Consider the following 26,397-nt stretch of genomic DNA (forward strand, 5'->3'; position numbering starts at 1 on the left):
CCTCAATCCACTGAGCGGCCTGTCATTCCAGTCCCATACCCTGTCTTCTATACCCAGTGTCTGTCATTCCACTCACAGGCATGTCATTGCAGTCCCAGAGCCCTTCTAATACACCCAGGGGCCATCATTCCTCTCAGAGGCTTGTCATTCCAAAGTGCTTCTGCTACCCCCAGGGTCTGTCATTCCACTCAGGGGCCTGTCTTTCCAGTCTCAGAGCACTTCTGCTACAACCAGGGTCTGTCATTCCAGCCAGGGGGCTGTCATTCCTGTCCCAGACCCCTACTGTTACACGCAGGGGTCATCATTCCAATCCCTGAATAGTCTATCCGGGCGCAGGGACCTTTCGTCAAAATACACTGCACATTTTCTTTGCAACTTTTTTTTTTTTTGCTGTAATGGGTTTCAATGGAGCCCAGGCAAGTAAATAGGCATTCCTGGTTCCCATTATTTCCAATGGGCATTCAAGCCTCTCCCATTATTTTCAATGGGAAATCCTGTCATTCCTTTTAGTACCTCCCCCATCAATATGCTTAGGTGATCCTGAAAAAAATCCACTTTTTAATATTACGACCATAAATGCTGCAGTATGGTTAAAAGAGCCCAGGAATAATTTAAGGAATTAACGTATTCATTGAAGTTGTTCGTTGTTGAACGGGTACACACTTTTGAATCTAAAAATAAGTATCATTAATATGTTTCTGATTCTAATAATTCATAGACAGTAACATATGCAGCATTTAGGCTTCGAAGAGGATTCTAATTTACAGCCGGTTTGTATGGTTATACTGAAATCACCGATTCATGCCCCATTCTGGAAATGGGGCTGGGTGGCTATGCCCCGTATCAAGGCCCACCTTTTTCCCGAGGTCACACAACGAAGAAATCAGTGAAGAGGAACCCCGAAATCTATGACCCACCGACTACAGAATGCGTTTAGGATCATAGCGCCAAACTGACGTTAACTAAAATTATAAAATGTAAATGGCTCCGAGAAAAATAAGCCAACAATTCTATGCCATCTGCCGCCGCATGACAATATCATTATCTATCAAACGGAGGCCACTCTTCAGTTGCGCATGCGTCGAAGTCAGCAAGGCACTCTTCCTGTTTCGCCGCTTTCCCCCGACGCTCGTTTCCGGCTTCTTTTTTCTGTGTTCTGCGCTTGCGTAGAAGACGGTCGTCGCTCGTCTTCCTTTTGTGGCAGTCCGCGCGTGGGCCTGAGAACTGTAGAGGAAGGCGTTGCAAGAGGAGATGGCGCTGCACGTCCCAAAGGCTCCGGGCTTTGCCCAAATGCTGAAAGAAGGAGCGAAGGTGAGCGGGAGGTAGGAGGGGTTGGGGGGAGGCAGCTAGCTGAGGGGCGAGGAAGGTTCCAGAAGCGAAGGCGGCTGGTAGTTCTATCCCGCCGGTTGCACGCGCCTCTTGCAGGGGGCGGGCGAGCGGGATGAGCCTTCCGGCGCTCGTCTAGCGCGCGTGCCGCTGTCCTAACGGTTCTTTTTCTTTTTCGACCGTGGGGCGGGGGAAGGAATGGAATTAGCAGCCCCCCCTCCTCTGGCCTCCGTTGCGCCCCACGCTTCCTTCGGCCGGGATCTCGGTTGGCTGAACAGCTCCTTCCCCGCCATTGGCATCTGCGGCACGGGGAAGGGCGTTGGTAGCAAGGTCCGGCTTAGAATGTGAAGAGCAGAGGGTGGGGGCTTCTCTGAAGCTCGTAGCTTGCCTGCCTGCGCTCGGGCCCTCGTTCTAGCTGGTGAGAGGTCCCTTGCCCCTCGGTTCCTTTTCCTATTTCGCACTGGCATAAGGGCGCGCGCGTGCGCGCTGTACAACACAATTTCGAGAATTTATATAGCATGCTTACTCTTCCACCCACTCCCCCGAAAAAGTCTTGCGGGCTCAGGACATTCCACAGGATTTTAGAAAGTCTGATTCTGTGTCCTGGAAAGCTTATAACTATTCTGCATTTTTCGACATTTTATGGCCTGATGGCACATGCTGTACAACCTGCTTCCTAGGGAGCAAGAATGGTGAAGGATCACAGCCCTAAGGAAGCCAACTGCCCAGGATGGGGCAGCAGCTGCAGCCAGAAGAAACACCTACCAGTACTAGCTTCCTTTTCAGCAAAAGACTCCTCTCTGGTAAAGGCCCCCTTGAGAGGAGATACTTCCTCGAGAGTAAGAGCAGGGATTGAGGAACTAGGAGAGGCCAGGGGAAGAGGGATAAAAGCCCTCAGCTGAAGGAGATAAGGCAGCTGCCTGAAGGCTGGGAGAGAGATGTGGGGAGACTTGGGTCTATGCAGGCAAGAAAGTTCCACAACTTTTGAGGCCCCAGGAAGACAGGAGCCCAGGCCCAAGGGAGCCAGAAGGGGTTTTCCTGCCTAACCCAGGCCAATGGGTTAACCTCTGTCTTAACCCTGATGGAAGGGTGCAGTGTCCAGGACAGGAGCCTGAGGAGCTGAGAGAAGGATCCAGATGGAGAAAGTGGTCGTAGCAACAAGGTGGGAACAGATGGTAGCAAAGGGTTGTATGCTGGCTGAGTCACAGGGTGGTGATTATCTGCTGGAGTTGCCAGTGAAAAGAAAGTAACCAATAAAGTGGAGACTTCAGCATTCTTGTGTGTTGCTTCACCTTTGACTCCCACGGAGAAAAGATGGCCCTTTTCTGATGGGAACATAGCCATGCAGAATAGTGGATTTAAATTTAAAGTGAAAATTGATAGAGATGTTAAAACTATTAGTTTTTCACAAAAGCACCCCAACAACAGGAGAAATGTTTCAAGTAGTGTAAGTGAAATAGTTCTAATTCTTGTTTCCATTTCCTTGGACTTTTGGACAGCACTCAAAGCTGGATGAAGTGGTTTTCTAGTTATAATCCATTAGAGTTTTGTTTTCCTCTAAACTCCAGAGAAAAAAAAGCAGCAGAAACCTCTTGCTTTTCAGTCCTGGAGATGTGGCATTTGATGACATTATGCAGGAAATGGTTGTACATAGAAAAGTGCAACACCCTCTTCTTCTGTGAGCCTACTAGTGATGCAAGAACATGCTGAAACAAAATCTGAAACAAAATTTTTGCAAACACTTGAAATTTAGTAACAGAATTTGAACTAGGTTGCAGTTCAATTTATTTGGTTTTACTTTGAGAGGGAACATTAATAGATTTTGTCGTTATTGTTGACATTTAAGGCAAAATAATATTAGCTTGCTAAATTGAGTCTTATACTTCATAGCATCCATAACTGAGAAACAGTTAAACTTAGAAGAGAAAAATTAATAATAATAACATTTGATTTATATACTGCCCTTCAGGATGCCTTAACACCCACTCAGAGCAGTTTACAAAGTATGTCATTATCCCCACAACAAAACACCCTGTGAGGTAGGTGGGGCTGAGAGAGCTAGAAGCTGTGACTGACCCAAGGTCACCCAGCTGGCTTCAAGCGGAAGAGTGAGGAATCAAACCTGGTTCTCCAGGTTAGAGTCCTGAGCTCTTACCCACTACACCAAACTGGCACTCATTAATTGAGCTTTACAAGGAATCTTTAAGAATTAATTGAAATTTTGCCCCCCCCCCCAAACAAACTTTAACATGAGGTATCACTTTGAGGTGATACTTTGAGAAAACTGTTTTTCAAATTATAGGCTCTACAGTTTACATGCAGATACCTGACTAGGAACACACATAAATTAATGCATCAATTTAAAATTCCTTGAATTGCTAAACTATGATCACCAATGAGAATACCTTCTAGTTTGCACTTGGAGTATCCTTTTTGGTCTAAAATCATGTATCTTAAAATTTAAGAAATTCACAAAAATACTGAATTCTTATTTTGTATTTGTAGCATTATTCAGGATTGGAGGAGGCAGTGTTTCGAAACATTCAGGCTTGTAAAGAGCTTGCTCAAACAACTCGTACAGCCTATGGACCGAATGGTAAATTCACTCTTTTTTAAATATAAAGATAGATTTATAATCTACATTTAGACCTGGGGGGGCAATTATAAAGGAATACCATCTTGTAATGGTTTAATTCTCTTTTAATAACAAATCTAGGAAATGTACCTTTTGTTCTAAATCAGAAACTCATCATTTTACAGGTGAAAAATATGTATATTAATGAACTGTGCCTAGATAATTAATAGTGTTTTTAATGTATCTTTCAGTGTAGAATGTACCTGTTCTTGAAGTATTTTGGTTTTTTGTGTTTAGGAATGAACAAAATGGTTATCAATCATTTGGAAAAGCTTTTTGTTACTAATGATGCTGCTACAATTTTAAGAGAGTTAGAGGTAAGTTGTTTCTTGTGTATTTCATCCTGAATCTGTTTTAAAATGAGCCATAACGAACGTGTAAATGAAGAAATTGAAGCATTTGTCAATATTGTATTCTTTATAAAAGAATGCTTTTTTTGGCTGTTACAATTCCTCTGAGGCCCTCTGAGTCAAAGTTCCAAGTTGGTGGGGAAGAGGGAAAGATAAGCAGCATGGAGTAGAGAAGATTTGAATAAAAGGCTGTTCTGTGTCACTTAACATATTTATTTACATCATGTTTACCCTGCATTTCTCCCAAGTGGGGATATAAAGCAGCTTATATCATTCTCCTCTGTTTTATTTTCACAATAGTCCTGTGAGTTAGGTTAGGATTAGAGATGGGCATGAAATGAACCACAGAACAAAATTCCGTATGGAATGGCTGGTTCATTTGCACCGAAACACGTGTTTTTCTGGAACAAATGAATTTTTCCACCCATTCTGTGGCCGGTTCGGAGTTTTACAGACCCCATGCCGGTTTCAGCCCATTGGCTGAACCCAGCACAGGGTCTGTGAAACTGACAGCCCCTTTCTCCCGCTGCTCTGGCAGTTTCACAGACCCCTGCTGTGTTCAGCCGCTGAAACCGGCGCAGGGTCTGTGAAACTGACAGCCTCTTTTTCTGTTGCCTGGGCTGTCAGTTTCACAGATCCTGCGCTGGAACCGGTGTGGGGTCTGTAAAACTGACAGCCTGGGCAGCAGGAGAAAGGGGCTGTAAGTTTCACAGACCCTGCACTGCCAGGTTCAGCAGCCGGTGCAAGGAAGTTGAAATGCTACGGAACCATGAACTGGGAAAAGGGCGGAAGTTTGTGGTTCCGTGGAATGCTATGAATCATGTGGTTCGGGGTTTTTTTTGTTCGTGCCCATGTCTAGTTAGGATGAGAGTGTGTGATTGGCCCAAGATCACCAAGCAAGGTTCCAGAGTGGGACTTTATGCCAGATTCTAGTCTGACACTAACCACCACACCTGCTCTTTTCTGTTGTATCAACTTTCAAAAAAGATGGGAGTGGAGAGCAGTGTTATTCTAGTCTAGACTGATTTCAGTGAGTTTGGTTTGGAGTGAATCTGCATAGGATTGCACTGTTTCTCTAATAGCATGCCAATACTCACTAGATTTATTTGATATGCTTATTAACTTATATAAAATCTTAAATAGGTTCAGCACCCTGCTGCAAAAATGATTGTCATGGCTTCTCACATGCAAGAGCAAGAAGTTGGTGATGGCACAAATTTTGTTCTTGTTTTTGCTGGAGGTCTCTTGGAACATGCAGAAGAACTACTAAGAATGGGACTTTCTGTTTCAGAGGTAATCCCCCGCTCCCATTATTGTAATTCACAGTAGTATTCCAAGACTTTGTAACCCTGATGATTTTTATAGCACTTAGATTTTTTCTCTCATTGTAAACTTCTTTAAATGCAATTGCTTCTTGGTGGCACATTTCCTTGAAGGGCTGTTTCCCCTGTGCTTATTTCAATAGAAACAGGAACACTATAGAATTTAGAATGGGTTTTTATGTCACTAGCTGCTTGGAGAGCAGCTGATTAAAAAGGTGGGGTTGTATCTTAGGTGCTCATATATAATAAGAAGGCAGTTCCTCTTACTATGGAGGAATCTGCAATTTTTTAGCGATCTCCCACTCAAGCTGCAGCGCAGTGCCTGCAGCTTATGCAGGTCTTGAGGAACTCAGATTTACAAAACAAACGTTTGGGTAGTACAGAAAGAAGCAGAAGAGAGAAGAAAGGAATTAACAATTTTGCATGTGTAGCTTTTGATCCACTTGATGTCTTTGAAGAACAGTGATATGCTTTTATTGTGTTCCACTATCCATTTAATGGATCTTTGCACAGCCATATTATAAGTGGTTGCTGAAACAATACCAAACTTTGAGCTTTAATGTAATACATTGTCATTGTCATTATTGTGCATGTTGGTATATTTAATTGCAGGTGATTGAAGGCTATGAAAAAGCTTGTAAAAAAGCACTAGAGATTCTCCCTGATCTAGTGTGCTGCTCTGCAAAAAATCTTCGGGACACTGAAGAAGTGGCATCTTTGCTGCATACTTCGGTAATGAGTAAACAATGTGGCAGTGAAATGTTTCTGTCTAAGCTGATTGCGCAGGCATGTGGTAAGCATTTTTATCTAAACATAACATAATACAAAGTTTGTGATATCTTTGATATTCTTTTATATTCATGTTAACGTGGACCAAATTTTGGCTTTTGTAAAAAGTAAAAAAAAAAAGTCACTTTTTGGATTTCTTGGTAACTCTGGATTTATGTTGAATGCTGCTTTCAGTATTTAGAACATACCATGCGTGGTGCTGTTAAAATGGCCTACATCACCATCTAGCTCTCAGCCTTAAGCTGGAGTATCACTTGTGCTTGGATGGAAGGAACAGTAAACAGGATGACACTAGGCAATTGGAGCTAGCATTGGCTCTTAGCCAGGAGGCTCTCAAGCAGCTTTCTGCAGTCCCCACCTCTACCAGCCAACTGCATCACTGGGGTCATATTTCAATTGCAGCACATGTTTTAAAAGGGGCTGCAGGAGTGCTGGGCATTCAGAGCTCTTTTCTAGCAGTTTCGTTCTTGTTATGAACAAGAAACATGGTTTCCCATGACTCTATAACATAGCTTGGTATTGTGTGTAAAAAGCTGTGTAGTCCTATGTTTTGTCATCCACTTCTTTGTTTCCAGGTAGTTGCTACCATTTTAGGGTAAAACATAGTTTTATGCTACATTCAGATTGCTAAATTGGGGTTTGTGTGTTACTGCCAAGGTCAGATCCTTTGATTCATGGACACAATGATTATGGATTTTTGTGTGTCTTCCCACCTTCCCATTCTTTCTAATCTCTGGAAAGTGGGGCTGCAGGTCAGACGGCTGCATGGGCAGGGGGGGGTCAAATAGTTCTCTTCTTCATTCTTTCCCATGTAGGTTCCATGACCATGGGAATAAACTTTCCTGAGATAGGAAAGGATGCTGGGAGGAAGGGAATGCAGAAAGGATCCTTGACCATTAGTACCTTCTGCTGATGAACTCTGGGTCTCATCCATTGCTTTTCAGGGTTGTCTGTCTGAATTAGGTTGCAAATTATGGTTTGTGCTTAAGTAAATCACAGCTTATGATGACATGGTTCCTGTAGTGCCAAACTGTGGTTTGGAGTTGTGTGAAATGATCTATTGTCATTAATTCCATTCTTGCATAAAGCCAGATCTAACACTGAAAGCTTTTCGCTTACCTAGTAATGTTTCAATTAAAACAAACTTGTGGTTTTATTTTCACAGTATCTGTTTTTCCTGAGTCGGGCCATTTCAATGTCGATAACATTCGAGTGTGCAAGATCTTAGTAAGTTATTTTTCTTCTCAGTATTGTATGATCTATAGGAGTACATTTTTGGGGATATTCTAGGTGATGATGCAAACTTCGATAATCCCAGAGTTCTGAAAATGGAACTTTTTAAAAAAGATACTTTTAAAAACTAGTTTTTAAAAAATTCTGAACTTCAGTTGGAAGCAAATAGAGGATAGGATATTGATAGACAATTGCTCCTGAGTTTTATGTTTTTGACATTGTTCTTGTATTTCCAGAGTTTCTTGTACAACCACAAAATTCAAGTTGTGTGTCCATATAAACTTAGAAGTTGAGATTCTCTAGGAGCAGATTTTGTGGAAAAGGAACAGTATTGGCCCCAGATTTTTTTTTTTTTTGGAAAAACATGAATTGGAAAACGTACTTTAATAGTGTTATCTGATTTTGTGCATTTATTTTGTCTTATATTTAGTAAACAACATTTTAGGTACCACATGTTAATTTTGGGTCCCAATAGCAACAGGTTATTGAACTGAAATATTTGATTAGAGAAAAAGTTAATTATTGATTTTGATTATATTTAGGGGGAGGGGAAGACCAGAAGCACAGTTGATACGTGAATTTTAGCACTCCCGAAGAATTGTGCATGACATGGTTGTTCACTCACCTATTTTAACATACTTAAACACTTTCACTGAGGTCATTGGAAACATCAATTTCAGCATCATTCTTTGTAACATTACTTAGTAGCTTGTTTATTTAAATAGTAGTACCTCACTTTTCTCCCCAAAGAGACCCAAAACACCTTACACACACACACTGATGACATGGTATATATAATCCAGTGAACAACCATAATCTGAGTTTCATATCAGATTGGTAATTAAAATTTCTTACCTATAAATCCATTTTATTGAATTCATGACTTGATTAATGTTATTTGATGGTTTCATTTTTTATTGACCCCCCCCCATGTATACCTTCACATAATTCCACAGAATAATAAAGTACTAGAAAATTCTCCATGGTAAACTTTTCACCCCACATAATAGTTTCTACTAAACCTGGTGTCACCTTGAAGTACTGAATAGAGACGGGCACAAACCACAAAAAACCCAAACCTCAATGTTCATGGATTTTCACGAACCAGGAACCATGAACTGGGGCCAGTTTATGAACCGGTTCGTGGGGTTTAAATGCCTCTTTCTGGCCGCTTAGCAGCAGCAGGGAAAGGGGCGTTTGACAGTTTAAAGGGCCCTTTCCTGCCTGGCAAGTGGCAGGTACCTTTAAACTGCCCAAACCCCAGCCATCATTAGAGGCTGCCATTTGAGGGGCAGGAAGGCGTTTTCGGCCCCTGCTGCTGCCCTGTGGGCCCATGCAGCAGTGGAAGAGGCCGAAAACGGCCTTCCCCCCCCTCACAGGAGGAGGGGGAGGACACCATGGGCCTGCAAGCCAAGGTAAGTCTGGGGGTGGGGCTGGGGGCTGGGGTTTGGGAAGTTTAAAGGGCCCTATGGCTTGCAAGTGGCAGGTCCCTTTAAACTATCAGCTGGCAGGCGGCAGGGGGGGATCCCTGATAGTTTAAAGGTACCTGCTGCTTGCAAGCCGCAGGAAAAGTTTAAGTTTAAACTGCCCCTTTACGACCCAAACAAACCAGTAGACCAGTTCGTGGAAGTTTGTGGCAATGAGCTTCCACAAACCACTGGTTCGCAAACCACGAACTGGCCTGGTTTGTGTGTTTTTTTGGGTCGTCATTCGATTCGTGCCCATATCTAGTGCGGAATACTAAATCAGCTCTTGAATTTAATGTTATTTGAGCTGTTCGCTGAAAGAGAACATTGAGTAAAAAAGGACCTTTTCTGTTATATCTCTTTATCATATGTCAGATTTGAAAAATGTGCTGGGGGCTTTATGTGGAGACATAAAAGCTGTCCTTAATTATAACAAATTTGATTAGACTGTGAACTGTTGAGATGAAATCAGTGTACTTAGCAGAATTTCCTCTTGACTTTATATGGAACTGTTTTAAAATTAAATTAAATTTAAAATTAAATTTAAAACTGCGATTTAATAATGATTGTAATTTATATTTTCTTCAGGGTTCTGGTGTTTGTGCCTCTACAGTATTGCATGGCATGGTTTTTAAAAAAGAAACTGAAGGTGATGTTACATCTGTCAAAGATGCTAAAATAGCTGTATATTCATGTCCTTTTGATGGTATGATAACAGAGACCAAGGTACGTATTGGTCATTTTATATAATGTTTGAATGCTAATTAAGGATTGATTCATATTTATTTATTTATTTATTACATTACATTTCTAGACTGCCCTCCCCATCAAACAGGCTCAGGGTGGTGTAACAACCAACAACAAGCTTGTTTATTTTCTCCCAAATCATCCCTCTTGTGTATGGGGTTGCATAGAGAAACCTCAGCATAAACCAGGCTATGGGCTTTCTGTTTGTGTTCTGCTTGATCACTGTGGGATACCATCGAAAACATCAGTGAACATATGACAGTACATCCCACAGCCATTTCTACAGGTGTAACAGGAAGAAGTGCTATCATGAATCTCTGTATAAAATGAGAGAGATCCTGTTATCCCAAATCTTTGTACGTGCTATAATACTAAATAAAGAAGAATTGGTGGTTCAGGGCAAAAGTATCCAGCTATTGCTTTGGGGCTTGTACAGGCGATCATGTATACAATAGGGATCTGGATCTTTCATATTTCTGAATTTTAAAAAGGGCTCCTTAATTTGTTAAAACTATTTATTTTTGTATATTTAGTGTCTGTAACTCTTCATACTGCTGTCAGAAGCCATGCTGGATCAGACGGGTTCCATCTAGTCCAGCATCTTGTTTTACATAGTGAACAAGAGTTGCCCTGTAGGACCAACATAGAGGTCAACTAGTGGTGTTTACTGCCTCAGAATGTGTGGTTTCCTGTCAGTTACCATGGGTAGTAGCTATTGATGGGCCCTATCCTCCATAAATCTGTTTAATTATCTTTTAAAGTCTTATGTGCTTATGACCATTACCACAGTGTGGGCACCTCCCTTGCAGGGATCACCTGGCCTTCTGCTGACATACTGCCCGTCATTTAGCCTCGGATGTGGGAAGTATCACCCACTACTTCACCCAGAGATTGCTCTCATCCTTCCAGGGGGTAGCTTTTAGCAGCAGAGCCTGGCTTCTCTTCCCTTGCCAGGGTCTGGAGCCCTCTCTTTATACCCTTCTCCCTTTAGGTAATGCATAACTCCACCCTCAGGAATTCCTGCAACACCTGGGCTAGGAGCTACAGGACAGCCCACCCACAGCAGGAACTCCATCTTATCCCTTAGACCCTGCCTTTCCTTTCCTGCCCATTCTTCCTATCTTGCCCTCAGAGGCAAACATGCTGTGGTGGAGGAAAGGGCACTGTGTTGTTGCTGAGGCCAGTGCTGCCCATCCCTCCTCTGGGCCAGCCATTGATATTATCAGGAAGCATCCTGCTGGATACACATCCAGTGGCAGTGAATTCTACAATTTCCTCATTGAGTTAAAGTATTTCCTTCTATCCATCCTGAATTTATTCTCCACCAATTTCATTGGTTGCTTCCAAGTTCTAATATTATGGGACAGTGGGGAAAAGTTCTGTCATTTTTTTCTACTCCATATATAATATTTTATTAAACTTCTATCATGTCCGCCTTAGCTATTTTTTTAAAATAGAAAAGCTCCAGATTCTTTAGCCTTTCCTCATAGGTAAGGTGCACCAACCCTTTAATGATCTTGATTGTCCTCTTCTGCATTCTTTCCAGCTCTGCAGTATATTTTTAGATGGGTGACTTGAACTGTATACAGTATTGTATATGAGCACATTATAGCTTTATACAGGGGCATTACAATACTGGTTATTTGATTTTCAATCCCTTTCCAAAGAATCCCCAGCATGGAGTTTGCCTTTTTCACACCTGCTGCATACTGAGTTCATATTTTCATCAAACTATCCACTACAGTGCCAAGATCTCTCTCCCTTTCATTCTCAGCCAGTTCAGACCTCATCTCCATATATTAAGTTAAATATTATTGTCACAGTATGCATTATCTTGTGCTGATCTACATTAACTCCACCTACCCCATTGCTTTCCTACTCACCCATTTTTGTAAGGTCATTCTGTAGCTCTTCACAATACACATGGATTTTCACCATTCTGAATGATTTATTATCATCTGCTAACTGGCTTTGTGCTAATTCCAGATCATTTATTAACAAATTTAATAGTATTGGTCCTGAGCCTTGTAGGATCCCACTGCTCACTTCCTTTTATTGTGTGAACTGTCAAGTTTATTGCTTAGCCTTTGCTCCATCTGCTATTTAATCTCACCAGATGGAATTGATGATATGAAGAAATATACAAATTATAGCATGCTGAAGCCGAGAATAGTGGAGAGCATCATTTTCTAAAAAAAATTAAGAGTAGATGTCTGGCATACTGTTCCTGTTTTATTTAGTGATGAAAGTTTTCTGGAAAACTAGGATTGGAAAGGTTTCTTATGCCCTGGATAAGAGTATGATCTGATTGTGTATTAATTTTGAAATATAGTTAGTAAGCAAGTTTAAAAGCACCCTGTATTTTAGGCTCCAGTAGCAACAAACATTTGAATTGTAATATTTTGGGGAATATTCAAACAAATTAAAAGCGTTATGTGGAGACTGTTTTCATTAGAACAATTCTTGTAAAAATGTAAGTAAATAGACCATGTATCGGCCATACATGGTTAAAAATTCAAAGGCACTGAGAACAGTTAACACTAATTTTAGCATATCTAAAGTACTGTGCATTTTATGCCATCAATGTTATATACTCATTAATTTCAATGGAATAACTCTTCCATCAACGTTACTTGGGACCACAGTTCCATAGCATTACTTGTTTCATATCAGATTGGCGATTACGGTATCCCTTCGGTGTGAGAGGAGAGCTCTGAATATACATATTAGCTTTTAGGGGTTTTTTGACCCGTACAGGTGAATCCATAAGTTTATGTATGTACTTTTGGTGCTGACTACCCTCCTGTCCCTGGTTTACAAATGTATAAAACATATATATGTACACTTACGCAGTTCCTAGGGACAGTCACTTGACAGCTATTAATTACAACTTAAATGAGCAAGCTTGCTTAATATTGTATTGGCAATGCCATCTATTCATTGTTCCTAATTTTATGAAACAATGAATCTTCAGAAATGGAAAATTTTCCATAGAAAAATAAAGCATTGGCAAATTTTGGAGTTTTATTCATTTACAGGGAACAGTATTGATCAAGAATGCAGAAGAACTAATGAATTTCAGCAAAGGAGAAGAGAACTTAATGGAGTTGCAAGTCAAGGCCATTGCTGATGCTGGAGCAAATGTTGTCGTATCTGGTGGAAAAGTAGCAGATATGGCCCTTCATTATGCTAACAAATACAATCTCATGGTAGTCAGGTAAGGCTTATAAAAATGAACTGCCTTTAAAAAGTTACTTTTGCAAGTTGGATATAAGAAATCGATGAATTGCACTTGATCCATTTAGAGATAGGAGTGTGCACTCTGAAAATATTCGGAAAAACATTCGGAAATACCAGAACATTCGGAAATACTCAAAACCTGAAGTGGCAAGCCGCTACGGATTAGGGTATTTGAATCACTTTGGAATGCTCTGTAAAGATTCGAAGCATTCCAAAGTAATTTAGGGGGCTTGGTTTTCTCCCAGCATCCCCACCCCAAATCCCACACTAACCCCCCCTCCTCCAACCCACTTACCTGGCCCCTTAAAGATCCCTTTAAACTATCAGCTGGCAGGCTGCCTGCCCCCCTGCCAGCTGATAGTTTAAAGGGCGGGCGCTGCAGGGCTGCTCCCTCTGACGCCCGGCAGAAGAATCCTGGTGGTGACTCTCCCGGTGCTGAGAGGGAGGGGAGATTTACCCCCCTCCCACCAGGAGAGCGAGCGGGCCGGGATGCTTCTCCCCGGTGTTGAGATGGGGAAAATCTCCCTGTCTCTTTGACATCAGGGAGAAAAAGCCTGGCGGCACAGACATTCCCAGTGTGAAAGGGAGGGGAGATTTCCCCCTTCTCTCCCACCGGGAGAGTGAGTGCGCTGAGCTGTTTCTCCCCAGTGTCAAAGAGCCCCATCAGTGACGGATGAACGGAGCGCCCGGTGGGGAGGTGCAGGCTTATGCCTGCTTCCTCGCCGCCCCTTTCACCCTCTGCTGATGGGACTGTGGAGTTCCCTGGCCCTGTCAGTGGCAGGTGAACGGAGCGTTGGGCGGGGACTTATAGGCATAAGCCTGCTTCTTCGCCACCCCTTTCACCCGCTGCTGACAGGACCGGGGAAATCTCTGGCCCCATCAGCGGCGGGTGAACGGAGCACCTGGTGGGGAGGTGCAGGCTTATGCCTGCTTCCCCGCTGCCCCTTTCACCTTCCTCTGATGGGGCCCCAACAGTGGCAGGTGAACGGAGCGGCCGGCGGGGAAGTGCAGGCTTAAGCCTACTTCCCTGCCGTTCTCTTCCCTTGATGCAAGAGGAGCTGGGAGAATCCCCGTCCCTCTCACATTGGAAGGGGCTGCCAGCCTGCTGCACCTGGTGCAAGAGGGGTGGGGAGATTCCCTCGCCCCTTTCGCACCGGGCAGCAGCATGGAAAGAGGCATTTTAAGCCCCGCAGCCCAGCACTCAGCCACTTGTTGGGGAAGCCCCTGACGAGCAGCTGATTCAGGGGCAGGGAAATGGGCATTTAAACTTGATCCAAAGCTTCCCGAAGCTAAACAAATAGCTTCGGGAATCTTTGATTCGGGATTTCCGAAATGGATCTATTATGCTGGGGCTGTTTCGGAAATCCTGAATCTTTGCGAATTGGGTTCGATTTAGGTATTTTTTCCGAATCGGAAGCCCAGATCGCACATCCCTATTTAGAGACCTGTTTGCTTCAAATATAGGGATGGGGAGGAAGTAGACCAGAGTACACTATCATCTAACATTTGCTGTCTCTGGAATTTTTTCCAAGGAATGTTGGGTTGCTTAGGTTTGAGTCAGACTCAGCAAAGTACTTGTTTTATTAAACAACATCAGTTGACATAGATCAGTTCATATCTTTGCTGCGACAGATCTAATTATTTACATTTATTTTTTAATTATATGAGTGGACTTTGGGAATTGCTGACTTTACATGACCAAAGTCAGCCTACTCTTATCCTAGTTACTGGAGATTACTGTACTGCAGCAACCCTTTCTAGAACGTGTTATTTCTATAGAAGATGGCCCATCCATGCATTGACTTGGCAAGTGGGAAGGGAGAATAGGCACAAGCCTGCTGTACAATCAAAGAGTTGTCTGTGTAGTGTGAACACTTCCAAGCACTGCTAATAATGGGGAGGGGGGTATGCATGAGGGCACTTCTTGCAAGTTTTCACACTACAGATGCTTATTTAAACAAAGAAAGAGTCACTTTAAGTGCTACTCCTTTGCTGACAGTGAAGCACTCAGGCCGGGTTTTGCAATGCTTGTAAATAATTTGCAGTGGGCTGGTAGTAAACTCTTCTAATAACTTTGATTTCAGTTGTAGTAGTATTTTTCAAACAACAGAGGGGCCTTTCCTGAAAAGTCTCTCTATTTTTTTAAGGCTGAATTCTAAATGGGATCTCAGGAGACTATGTAAAACAGTTGGTGCTACAGCCCTCCCGAGACTGGTATGTAAACAGCAAGAACTAAATCACTGGATATGTCTTTCTTGGCATAAATATAAGCTTTACCATTTTCCTTTACAGACACCACCTAATCAAGAAGAAATGGGTCACTGTGATAATGTCTATTTGTCAGAAGTTGGAGAAACACAAGTAGTTGTGTTTAAACATGGTATGTTGCTTTGCTGTTTTAATTGATAAGGTGTAAGTAGTCTTTATGAGGGTTGAACTTACCTGATACATTAGGAGGAGGATGAGCCCCAGTGCTCTTGCCAGTAGCTCAGACTCACCATAATAATAATAATATTCCATTTATATACTGCCCGTCAGGACAACTTAATGCCACACTCAGAGCGGTTTACAAAGTTATTATCCTCATGACAGTCACTCTGTGAGGTGTGCGGAGCTGAGAGAGCTCTGAAAAAGCTATGACTGACCCAAGGTCACCCAGGTGGTTTCAAGTGGAGGAGTGGGACTCAAACCCAGTTCTCCAGATTAGAGTCCTGCTGCTCTTAACCACTATTCCAAACTCAGCTATCGGCTGCACAGGTTTAGGAGGCAGGTATAAGCCAAGTCCATCATTTTATGCCATCATTCTTGGTGTCACTGCTGCACCTCAGGGGCTCAGATTAGTTGTTTAGACAGAGAATTTGCCCTTTGTGCTGAGCAAATTAGTGTGGCATGCTGCAGTTTAGGTCACCTAACCATGTACTACATAGTATATTTTGAATATGGCAAATGCTCTCATTCTGCATTTAGTCAGGTTTCATAAGTCAAATCTCTCAACAGAAAAGGAAGATGGTGCCATTTCTACTATATTAGTTCGTGGTTCTACAGACAATCTCATGGATGATGTAGAAAGAGCTGTTGATGATGGTGTCAATACATTCAAAGTACTCACACGGGTGAGTAGGGAGTGAAATTTTGTTAAAATGCAAGTATTTGTAGTTGCTGAAACGCTAATAAGAGTGTACTGTTGTATCAATATAGGGAACCTCTTTGGTAAACTCTAGAAACTAAACTTCTAAGCTTTTATACTTGATAAGAAAAGTGCCTGCCTTCCAGGTAGTTTTATGGTTACTTTCACTGTTTTGCAGGATAAGCGCCTTGTTCCAGGAGGTGGTGCAACTGAGATTGAGTTGGCTAAGCAGATCACTTCATATGGAGAGGTAAGTTGCAGACTTACTTATGAAATGTAGTTTTCTATTCTGCTGCTGCTTGAAATAAAAAAAAATCTTTTTGCTTTTAGACATGTCCAGGTCTTGATCAGTATGCTATCAAGAAATTTGCTGAGGCATTTGAAATAATACCCCGAGCCCTGGCAGAAAATTCTGGCATTAAGGCAAATGAACTCATTTCCAAACTTTATGCAGTACATCAAGAAGGCAACAAAAATGTTGGGTTTGATATAGAGGTAAGAAGTTAATTGCCTCCAGTAACTTGCAGAACATGTTCTGTGGACAGGCTGTGAAAGGTCCTTCTCAGAGAGGACCATTGGAACAGTTGTTAAAACTTTAGTGATTTACCTGATCTTGAATTTTTAATGATGTACAATGGATATTTTTTTACTTTAAAATAGTATTTATTTCATGTGTGTCTAATTGAGTAATGCAGTTTTTAATCAATCAACTGCCTTGAACATTGTCCCTCACAGAAAATCCCAGTAAGAAACTTAATTCTGATTACTGGATACATACATTCAAATGCAGGTTTACTGGAATAAGTTTTATTTGGGGGGATTAATTGGGTGGTCACCAGTGTTAGTTTTCAGCTGGGATTTTTACATGTAAGAAAGGATGTGTGAGGTGTATGAAGCAAGCCACAACCTAGGTGCCTGCATACCTGGCTTAATATTAGCTTGTTGGAATGTCTGAATGCTCTTATTACTGACACAAATTTAATATATACCATGTTCCTATAAAAGATCTGTCTGTTTAATTATGTTTCAAATGTGTTAGTTTAATAAACTTGTGTGGAAATGTAATGTTCAGAAGCTTGAGGGAAGCTCAACTTGATGTCCTCTGATGCCTTAATGTAGTTACCGTGTGTGAACTACATAAGTCTTGATTCATGGGATTGGAGGTAGGTAGAGATGTCTGAAGTAAACATCTAGATTAGGTGAATGAAAGGTAAGGGACTTGAGGTGTAGAGGTGGTGTGTGCTTTGGGTTCCTGTTTTTTTAAAAAAACCCGAATCAAAGCTTCGCGAAGCAATTCAGATTGTTTTGGGGCCTTAAAGGGTGCCCGGCCTTCCGCCCTCCCACCACCACCCCACTTACCTGGGGCAGTCTTCTGGTGGCGGTGCTGACCATAGCATTTGCTGCCGCCCTGCCAGCCACTGCTTCGGCCTCTGCGTGGGCGGCACTTGCTGCCTCCCACCACTTCAGCCTTTGCAACGGCGCAGGCTGCAGCCTTCCTCGCTGCCCTGCGAGCCGTGGCAGCAGCAGGCCTGCTCCGGCCTTCAAGGTAAGTGAGGTTGGGGAAGAGGGGCTCGGGGGGAAGTGAGAATCTCTCTTCAGTATGCTCCGAATCATTTCGAAGCATACCAAAGTGATTTTCGAAACCCAAGCCGCTTCGGGTTTTGGGTTATTCCAGATCGTTTTCCCGCTTAGGGTAAATCTGAAGCGGGAAAACTGAATCTTTTCCCTGCTGCACACCCCTATTTGGGAAGGGTTTTCAAATGGAAAGCTTTTGAAATAATGAGAGCCTGAACAAAGAAAGTTAGGTGACTTGTCAAGAATAGCTTGCTTTGGTTACAGGTTGAGGGCTTTGGAGGTCCTTTCTATTAGGCTAGATCAAGATCAGACAGCAGTGTTTATGTACTTTCGTAGTGTGGGGTTGAGACAGTTCAGAATAGTAGCTATGGGGCTGACTGTACCATATAAAGTACTTTCTCTGGGCTTGCTGTTGGTGCCACAGCTTCATCCGTTTATGGTCAAACAAGCTGGCATTTACACCCCATGATTTAAATTCAGTCCTGTAAATAATCGGCTGCTTCTACATTTTTTCCTAGCCAAGCAAATCTTTTGTCTTGTACATACCCTTTATCTGGTGCTCACCTCATTGTTTTGGTGAACAGCTCTGTAGACAGATACAGGCAAGGCTTCCATAAGAGAGAGAGTGTGGTGTGGCGGTTAAAGTGGACTAGTATTTGGAAGTCCCATGTTCATATCCCTGCTGTGCCATTGTGTTTGCTAGGTGACCGTGAGAAAGGCACTCACTGTGCTGAATCTACGTCACAGATGTGCGAATAAAATAGAGTGGAGAACAATGTATGCAGCTTTGAGTTCCTTGCAAGAAAGGCTGGATAAAAATGTTGTAAAGGTGGTGGTAGGACTGACCGAAGGGAGGTAGAGACAAGAACCACAAAATGTAGGCAGAACAGTCAGGAATCAAGATGGGAAGATGGGAGTTATGACAGTTTGGAGCAATATTTTCTGGGATTTTTTTGACAGGCTGAAACTGCAGCTGTGAAAGATATGTTGGAAGCTGGTGTATTGGACACATACCTTGGCAAACATTGGGGTATTAAGCTGGCGACACATGCTGCAGTAACTGTCTTAAGAGTTGATCAGGTGAGTTTTGTTTCAGGTTTTGTAATCAAGTTAATATGGTATTGATTTATTGCAGGAATGTACACTTCCTAGAGTTCAGCTATTTTGGGGTGTTCTGCTGTTTATGGTTAACAATGTCATTATAGCATGCAGTTTTCTACTAGGGACTGCAAGTCAGTATCTACAAAGGATAATGAGATGTATTTAAACTACTACTGCAAACTTTCCTGCCTCTCCTTTCCAGCTGCAGTCTCCCTGCATGGGGGTGGGGTGGGGGGACATTAGTGGGAGATTGGCAAAAATCTGCTGATGGAAGTGAAAATGAGGTTTGGATCTATCACACTGCGCACACAAATATGTGTTCATACTGGTATACAATGACTTAATGAAACTTTGGAAATGTTTGTGAAATTTCTGTAGATTATTATGGCAAAAGCAGCAGGTGGTCCAAAAGCCCCTAAATCACCAGGACACTGGGACAAGGATGACTGGAAAGATGACCTTGAACAGTAGTATGGTATAAGATTGAAGTTCCACATTAATGACAGTCATTTGCATGAGTACCTTACATATGGCCTCGTGTATATTCTGCCCAAATTCTAAATGAGTATTGGATGTAAACTGTCACCTTCTAATGCTCTGCTTAAGATACTTAAGGACACAGCACCTTGTGGTGCTGTTAGACATTCCTAAAACGGGATTTTAAGAGTTAATCTGGAAATGTACGTGCATGATTCGTTTTACAGTGTGGGTTTTTTCACTAGAGTGGACTAACACAAGGGCGGTGTTGTATCTGACCAGCATCTTGTTTTCCATAGTAGTGTTGAACCAAATTCTTCCTTTGCTGTAAGGTAGCTGATGTTTATAGATATACATGGAAATTTAAGTTGGCCATCAAGACAAAATAACTTGAGTTTATTTTACATGAATTTTGTAATCTTTCTAAAAGATAACTACGGCTGTGGCTATCACCATGTTTTGGCATTGTCTTTAAGTTAATTATCCACTGTGAAGTATATTTTGTCTGTCCTTAATTCTCACCCATTAACTTAATTGAGCTATGTATCATGACCCTAAAGAGCTTTCCTGGTCAAGTCACCCACCCATTTGGACCCCACCAGTTATATATAACAATTTACAGGTTAAAAATTTAGCTTCTTGAAATGTTGTATTTGCCTTGTTGCCCACTAACCTAATTTTAAAACAATTTGTTGATGCCAGTCACAGCTGCTGGCGCAACGGCAGGAAATACAATGCCAAGACCATGGTGATACAGCCTGGAAAATCCACAACAACTATCTTTCTCCGGCTGTGAAAGCCTTCGACAATATAATTTGTTGAAGCTCTCCACAATCTCATGAATAGTTTAATGCCATTCATAAACTTGGCCACTTCTCACTACTGATGCAAGATCATTGATGAACAAATTATGCAGATTGATGGGAGATCCCATTCTGACCAGTAAAACCTGCCTTTTGGTGGTCAAGGATCATAAACACCATACATGTGACACCCCAAATGGAGATGAGATTGAGTCATAGGGACAACCTCTGCTGCTATTGTATATGAAATTAGTGTCTAAATACTATTGGCTTTACTAGTCTTTTTTCCTAATTAAAATTGCATGCTAACTCACAGCATTTTGAGGAAGTATCAATAACATGATGGCTACATAATGTTTGTATTTTGCTTGGTTCTAAAGGCACAGTTACTGGTAAGGTTTTATTATAAGACACTGCAAATACTTGAAACCTAAACCTTCTTTTGTTAAAACTAACGTCTAGAGATTTCTTTCCAATTGTGTAAATTAAGCATTAATTACTGAACTACTGCTAGGGCACTTTGCATGTGGATGAGGTTCACTTTGAATAGTAATAAATAAAATGCAATTCTGTCATGCCTCTTTCATTCAAAGAAATCCTTTGCTGCATAAAAGAAGGGTAGAAAAGTCTTAACAGCTTCTTTCACTTCTAGATCATCATGGCAAAGCCAGCTGGTGGGCCCAAGCCTCCATCAGGGAAGAAAGATTTGGATGATGACCAAAGTGACTGACCACATAATGTTCCTGAGCAGACTGTGTTTTAGAGTTGTTCACTTAAATTATGAGACTAATCTATTAGAAGCGTGTCTTATACCACTACTTCAATAAAGTGTTTCCACCTGTTCTGAGGTATCTTACCACTTAAGATTATAAACTGTTGCATATATCTGAAATGAGCAAGTTATTTCAAATGAGTTTTATATATAATGGGATGGATCCCCTGAACAAAGTTGAGTAACTGAAATATTTTTACCCTACCTTTCCTTTTGGCTCAAGTTTAAAGTTACTGCTGGCAGATGATTGGATCTGCCTCAATAACAGTAATTATAAACTAAATTTAGTCTTTGCTCTAACAACTTTGAGTGGAGTTCTCTCTCATATCCACAGTAAAACATCTAAAGTAGGGATGTGCATCCCGAAAATAGCCCAAACCTTCAGGTATTTGAATTGTTTTGGAACGCTCCGTAAAGATTCGGAGCATTCCAAAGTGATTCGAGGGAGGGGGGAGGCTTTTTCCCAGCACCCCCCATCCCCACTTAGCCCCCTGTCCCCTCCACCCCACTTACCTGGCTAGGTGGGGGGCTGGGGACGTTTAAAGTGGCAGGGCCCTTTAAACTTTGGCTGTCAGGCGGGGGAATTCCTCCCGCCTGCCAGCTGAAGTTTAAAGGGACCTGCCGCTTGCAAGAGGCAGGGAAAGGGCCCTTTAAACTTGGCTCCAAAACTTCCCGAAGCAACCTGAATGCTTTGGGGAAGCTTTAATTCGGGATTTCCAAATCTTTACAGATCAGGTCTGATTCAGTTATTTTACCCGAATTGGAAATCCGAAGCATGCACCCCTAGTCTAAAGTTTTCCCTAGGATATCTTTTGATGCTAAGTCTGAACAGTTTAAAGCATAGATTTTCCCTTTGAGTTAGAGGAAAATGCCTGCTCTTCTTTCCCATTTAAACTCCATATTCTTTTTCACTTATGAAACAACTAATTGCAAGATACATAAATATAATGCAGAGGCAGCTCTATACTGCTGCTGAATAGCCAAGGTGGTATACAGAACTAACAGCTATTTCTAGAATGCTAATAATGCAAGGCTACATTCAAGATGTATTGTGGTTTTCAACAAACAGAAGTCTGTTGCACTTAACACTATACAGTACATCTGCCACAGTGCAGGTGGCAGAAATTGTACATGTTTAGCAACTCTGTGCTATAATGCCAGCAATAAAAATTTAATACATGAAGCTACATTTCTGCTGAGCCCATTGATGTATTAAGCTCAGTGTCTACTGCTTCTTCAAGGTTTTGGGCCTTTCACATCATCTACTATTTGATCCCATTAAATGGAGATGCTCTACCAAAAATCCCCTCACCAATTACTTTTAGTGCACATTATTACCCTCTAGATATCTTGTATGTTAGAGAAGTGCCTTGTGTTGTTACTGACACCCCAAAAAACCGTGATATTGCTGCTAGTAAGCTTTCTGAATTTGACATCTACTTGAACCCAATGATACCACATAAAAAATTTCAACTTTTGTGATCTCTTGTCTACAGTAAAGTTTTTGAATTTCCTGCATAGCAATGTGGACTAGAATTTAAACTACAGGAAGAATATCTTGTTGTATGCCCTTCATGTGATGTATAGCTGTAGCTTAAAGTGATAAAGTAAAAGTTCTATTAACTACTCAGAGAACAGATTAGTTTTAAAGTATTATTTTTAAAAGCATGAAGGATAAACTTGTTCTGTTTAAATGCAGGCAGTGGATAATCCTGTACACTGTATATTCAACAAATTGAACATGATTATAGTTGTGATAGAACTTTCCTGGGTTTCCTTTAAATTTAGTCCGTGGGAGAACACTGAGCAGCTCATTTACAGTAGTCTCTCATAGAATAGGAGATATGCTTGTGCATTCAGCACTTTCGATACAGGTACTGCTTGCACATGGGTATCGCTAATGTGAAACCATTGTCCTTTGGATGATTGTATTCCTGAAGCTGCAAAACAACAAAAACATTGTCTTATTTTTATTATTACATTATCTTGCAGGAAGACTTTTTTTTCATTTAGCATTGTAAGTTACTACATCTTACTTACTTTGTAGACTCTTGCCATGGAGAACAAGATCAGAAAGTTGGTTGTTAGCAGCTCTTGTCTTCACATAAGCAGTGTAGTGGCCAGACCTCATAGTACCACTATGTTCAACAACACCATACAAAGAATATAATACTCTTTGACTCCCCTCTACAACATTCTGTGAAAACACAAGTATATCACCAGAGTAGTTCAAGTAGCTTAATGTATTGTTTTCAATGAACAGGGCTGAATTTTTTTTTGTTATCCAGTACTATTTGCAGTACCTTTTCTCTAAGAGAGAGAGAGAGACTACTTCAAGCAGACAATCCTTTACAGAAATGACAATATATTTCTACCATGTTGGAAGAGGTTTGATGTCTTGCTAAAACAGCGCACAGATATGGACACAAAAGATGACCAGGGTTCTCAAGAAGCTGAACAAAAAGCTCTTATTTTAATCTATAGCCAAAATACTGTGTGTATCAACATACCATCCCCAGTGCTTTTTTTTTTTTTTAATGAAGTTCTACCAAGAATGTTCCTGGGCTTTGGTTTACATCCACCTGTAAAATGTAGGACAACACGGGGAGATGAACACTAAAAAGGATCACAGAAGCTTCTGAGTAAACACCTTGTGGAGCATAGATGTAAGTTTACAGGAGGCATAGAGAGTAAGAAGAAACTTTACCTAGAGGCAAAAATTCCCTCTACTAATCAGCCTCAAAAAGGAGAGGAAGTTTGCACTCATCACCTTTGATTGCAGAAAAATGGAAATCGTGAATCTTTGAAACCTCAAATTTCTAGGAATTCTAAGCTAGTTTTCCCTATTCTGTGCAGAATCCAGAATCCAAGAATCATCTTACACAGTCAGCCAGCATGATATAGTGGCTGAGTATCAGACTAGAATCTGGGAGACCCAGGTTTGAATCTCTGCTCTGCCATGAAAACTTGCTGGGTGACCTTGAGCCAGTCATACACTGTTGTGAGGATAAAACAGGAGAATGTAAGCTGCTGCTAGCTCCTACTGGTGAGAAAGACAAGGTATAAATGAAGGGAAAAGTGGGTAGAGGATGTTATGTTTTAGGTTGATGTAATCAAAAGCAAGTTGAGGACGGTCCTTTTACTCCTCTAAAGGCTGCACTCAGGGAAGTTGCAAATGTGTTTATTATACAAGTAGGTCTGATCTATGAACATATGAGCATTCCCCAGGACAGCCCAGTGAACCCAAGCACTCCCAACAGAGCCATAGAAAAAAGATACGATTAACCTCAGCTATCCATCCTCATGGCATTAACATTGGCCTGCTAATCTTGAAGGGCTCTCAAAAGTCTTTCAAGAGGATGCAGCAAGGAATCTGTTTCACTTACCAGGCTCTCTCTCCCAAGAACTCTACTCTTTTCCATATAGTTATTTATTTAGTACATTTTTATCCCACTTTCCATTCAAGGAGCTCAGGATAACACATCTGTTCTATCTTCACAATACTGAAGTAGGTTAGGCTGAGAGTGAAACGTTACCCAATAATTTTCATAGCAGAACAGGGCTTTGAACCTGGGTCTCCCATATTCTATGGCAATATAACTAACCACTATACCATACTAGCTCTCATTTCCAAGAGATCTCCCATTCAGGCAGCTTAAAGGGGCAAGGCTTCCTTGGCTGCAGATAAGAACAGTGAGCAGTGGGCCAAGCCAGATACTAGATACTTCAGCAGGTGAAGCAGTACTAACATTGCTCCCCCATACTGTATCTCACCATAGGAGAAACAAGCAGGGCCCTAACTCCATCCCTAGATCTTGTTACTAAATTTTGTAAATACACTTTTATATACAAGCAACATTGCTATCACAATTATATGGACAGCTTTCCAGGGTCATCTGGCCAGACAGTGTGTGAAGTAGAGTGCTGCACTACATGGACTTTAGTCTTTAACAATAAGGCAATTCTTATGTTTGGAAGCTGTCCTAGAATAAAGCTGCTGCTGGAGCAAGGGCTTCGATAATCTGCCTGTCACCCTTTCTATCTCTCCCCTCCCACAAAGTCTGACTGGGAGTTACTCAATTCTAGAACCTGATAGGAATTCTATACATCCAAACAGCAGCAAAATTAGGATATAATTTTCTGTTCTGGCAACTACATTTTTAGTTAAATTCCACATTCAGTTTGGGGGTGACAAAAGAACATAAATTATTAAAATCAAAAAGAGTCCAGTAGCACCTTTAAGACTAACCAATTTTATTGTAGCATAAGCTTTCGAGAATCACAGTTCTCTTCATCAGATGCATAGAGGGCCAACAGAAACTGGTCAAATATAGAGGAGGAGAGGGGAGATGCAAACAACTCCTTTGATATGGAGATGCAAACAGCTCCTTTTGATGTGGGGATCAGTTTGCTTCTGTAAAGGTTCAAAGGAGTTTGCCGTGTTAGTCTGTAGTAGCAAAATGAAAAAGAGTCCAGCAGCACCGCCAAGACCAACCAATTCCACTGCAGCACAAGCCCTCGAGAACCACAGCCCTCCCTGCCAGATGCATCTGACAAAGAGAACTGTGGTCCCCGAAAGCCCACGCCAGGTGCCACTGGACTCTCCCCAACCCCGCCTATGTAAAGGAAATCAGTTACCTGTGATAATGAGATAACCATAGTCCCTATTCAGTCCCAGCTTGACAGAGTCAAATTTACATATGAATTCCAATTCAGCAGCTTCCCCTTGGATTTTGTTTTTGAAAGGTTTCTGTTGAACTACAGTGACCTTTAAGTCTTTGATGGAATGTCCTGGTAGATTGAAGTGTTCTCCCACTGGTTTCTGGACGTTGCCATTTCTAATGTCAGATTTGTGTCTATTTATTCTTTTGCAGACACAAATCCAATCTTTTGGACTGCACAAACTGCAGGGCGCCAGAGGCTTTATTAACCATCAAAGGTCACACAAATAGTTATCCTTCTGGTCCAGTTTGACAGCGAATGCTTAGAATTAGTTTGCAATTTGAAGGTTTTACTGCCTTCTTCCTGAAAAAGTCTTTTCAGGATTCTGAGTTCCTGGGGTTCAATTAAAAGGAGATATAAAGATGCTCATCATAATAGTCCACATCATACATGGTAGCTAGCACCTCTGCTGAATTGTGTGTAATCGTGAAATCTCAAAGGGGGAAAGGCCCCCTTGGAGCTTTTCCTTACCTTACACTTAACTGAGCAAAAAGGAGCCAAATCCATTACTTCTGGAAACTTTATGTGCTTGTTCACTTTTTGGAGATTATATACAGCCTGGCAGAAAACAAACAAAAAATAAAATAAAAAGAGAATAGCCAGAATCTACTGCTCTTAAATTCCAGAAGGCACCATGTTGAATTATAAGTTTAGCTTACAAAACAATGTAACAGGACAACCAACCGAGTTCCATTTGCTATTCTAAGTTTCA

The 26,397-nt window shown here is 41.6% G+C and overlaps 2 protein-coding genes across 3 annotated transcripts in view; one reads left to right on the forward strand and one right to left on the reverse strand.

The window, feature by feature from the left end:
• The first annotated feature begins 1,155 nt into the window (after positions 1-1,155).
• CCT8 (chaperonin containing TCP1 subunit 8) lies at positions 1,156-21,050 on the forward strand. Of its 2 annotated transcripts, XM_054973224.1 has the most exons (16): positions 1,156-1,311; positions 3,832-3,922; positions 4,199-4,278; positions 5,455-5,604; positions 6,246-6,426; positions 7,588-7,649; positions 9,710-9,847; positions 12,907-13,085; positions 15,256-15,322; positions 15,401-15,488; positions 16,106-16,221; positions 16,414-16,485; positions 16,566-16,730; positions 18,771-18,890; positions 19,290-19,386; positions 20,844-20,931. In XM_054973224.1, exons 1-15 carry the CDS (start codon positions 1,252-1,254, stop codon positions 19,380-19,382), a joined length of 1,662 nt encoding a protein of 553 aa, XP_054829199.1. In that variant the 5' UTR covers positions 1,156-1,251; the 3' UTR covers positions 19,383-19,386; positions 20,844-20,931. The 2 variants fall into 2 exon arrangements, with proteins under 2 accessions (XP_054829199.1, XP_054829200.1); XM_054973225.1 differs by lacking the exon at positions 19,290-19,386 and having other exon boundaries at positions 20,844-21,050.
• A 1,402-nt stretch (positions 21,051-22,452) lies between these two features.
• The window catches only part of USP16 (ubiquitin specific peptidase 16), a 33,313-nt gene continuing 29,368 nt past the window's right edge, over positions 22,453-26,397 (reverse strand). The window contains exons 16-18 of the mRNA XM_054973223.1: positions 26,157-26,243; positions 23,004-23,160; positions 22,453-22,903 (exon numbers count right to left, since the gene is read on the reverse strand). Of these exons, the coding sequence (XP_054829198.1) occupies positions 22,779-22,903; positions 23,004-23,160; positions 26,157-26,243 (369 nt within the window). The 3' untranslated portion in view covers positions 22,453-22,778. The remainder of the gene's footprint in view (positions 22,904-23,003; positions 23,161-26,156; positions 26,244-26,397) is intronic.

Source organism: Eublepharis macularius, chromosome 3 (genome assembly GCF_028583425.1).
Source record: "Eublepharis macularius isolate TG4126 chromosome 3, MPM_Emac_v1.0, whole genome shotgun sequence".
NCBI classification, from domain to species: Eukaryota; Metazoa; Chordata; class Lepidosauria; order Squamata; family Eublepharidae; genus Eublepharis; species Eublepharis macularius.

Excerpts from the sequence above, each read along its gene's own strand:
- CCT8 (XM_054973224.1), top strand. The coding sequence starts at position 1,252 with ATGGCGCTGCACGTCCCAAAGGCTCCGGGCTTTGCCCAAATGCTGAAA. Across the intron at positions 1,312-3,831 it reads TGCTGAAAGAAGGAGCGAAG|CATTATTCAGGATTGGAGGA; the intron begins GTGAGCGGGAGG and ends TTGTATTTGTAG. Across the intron at positions 4,279-5,454 it reads CAATTTTAAGAGAGTTAGAG|GTTCAGCACCCTGCTGCAAA; the intron begins GTAAGTTGTTTC and ends AATCTTAAATAG.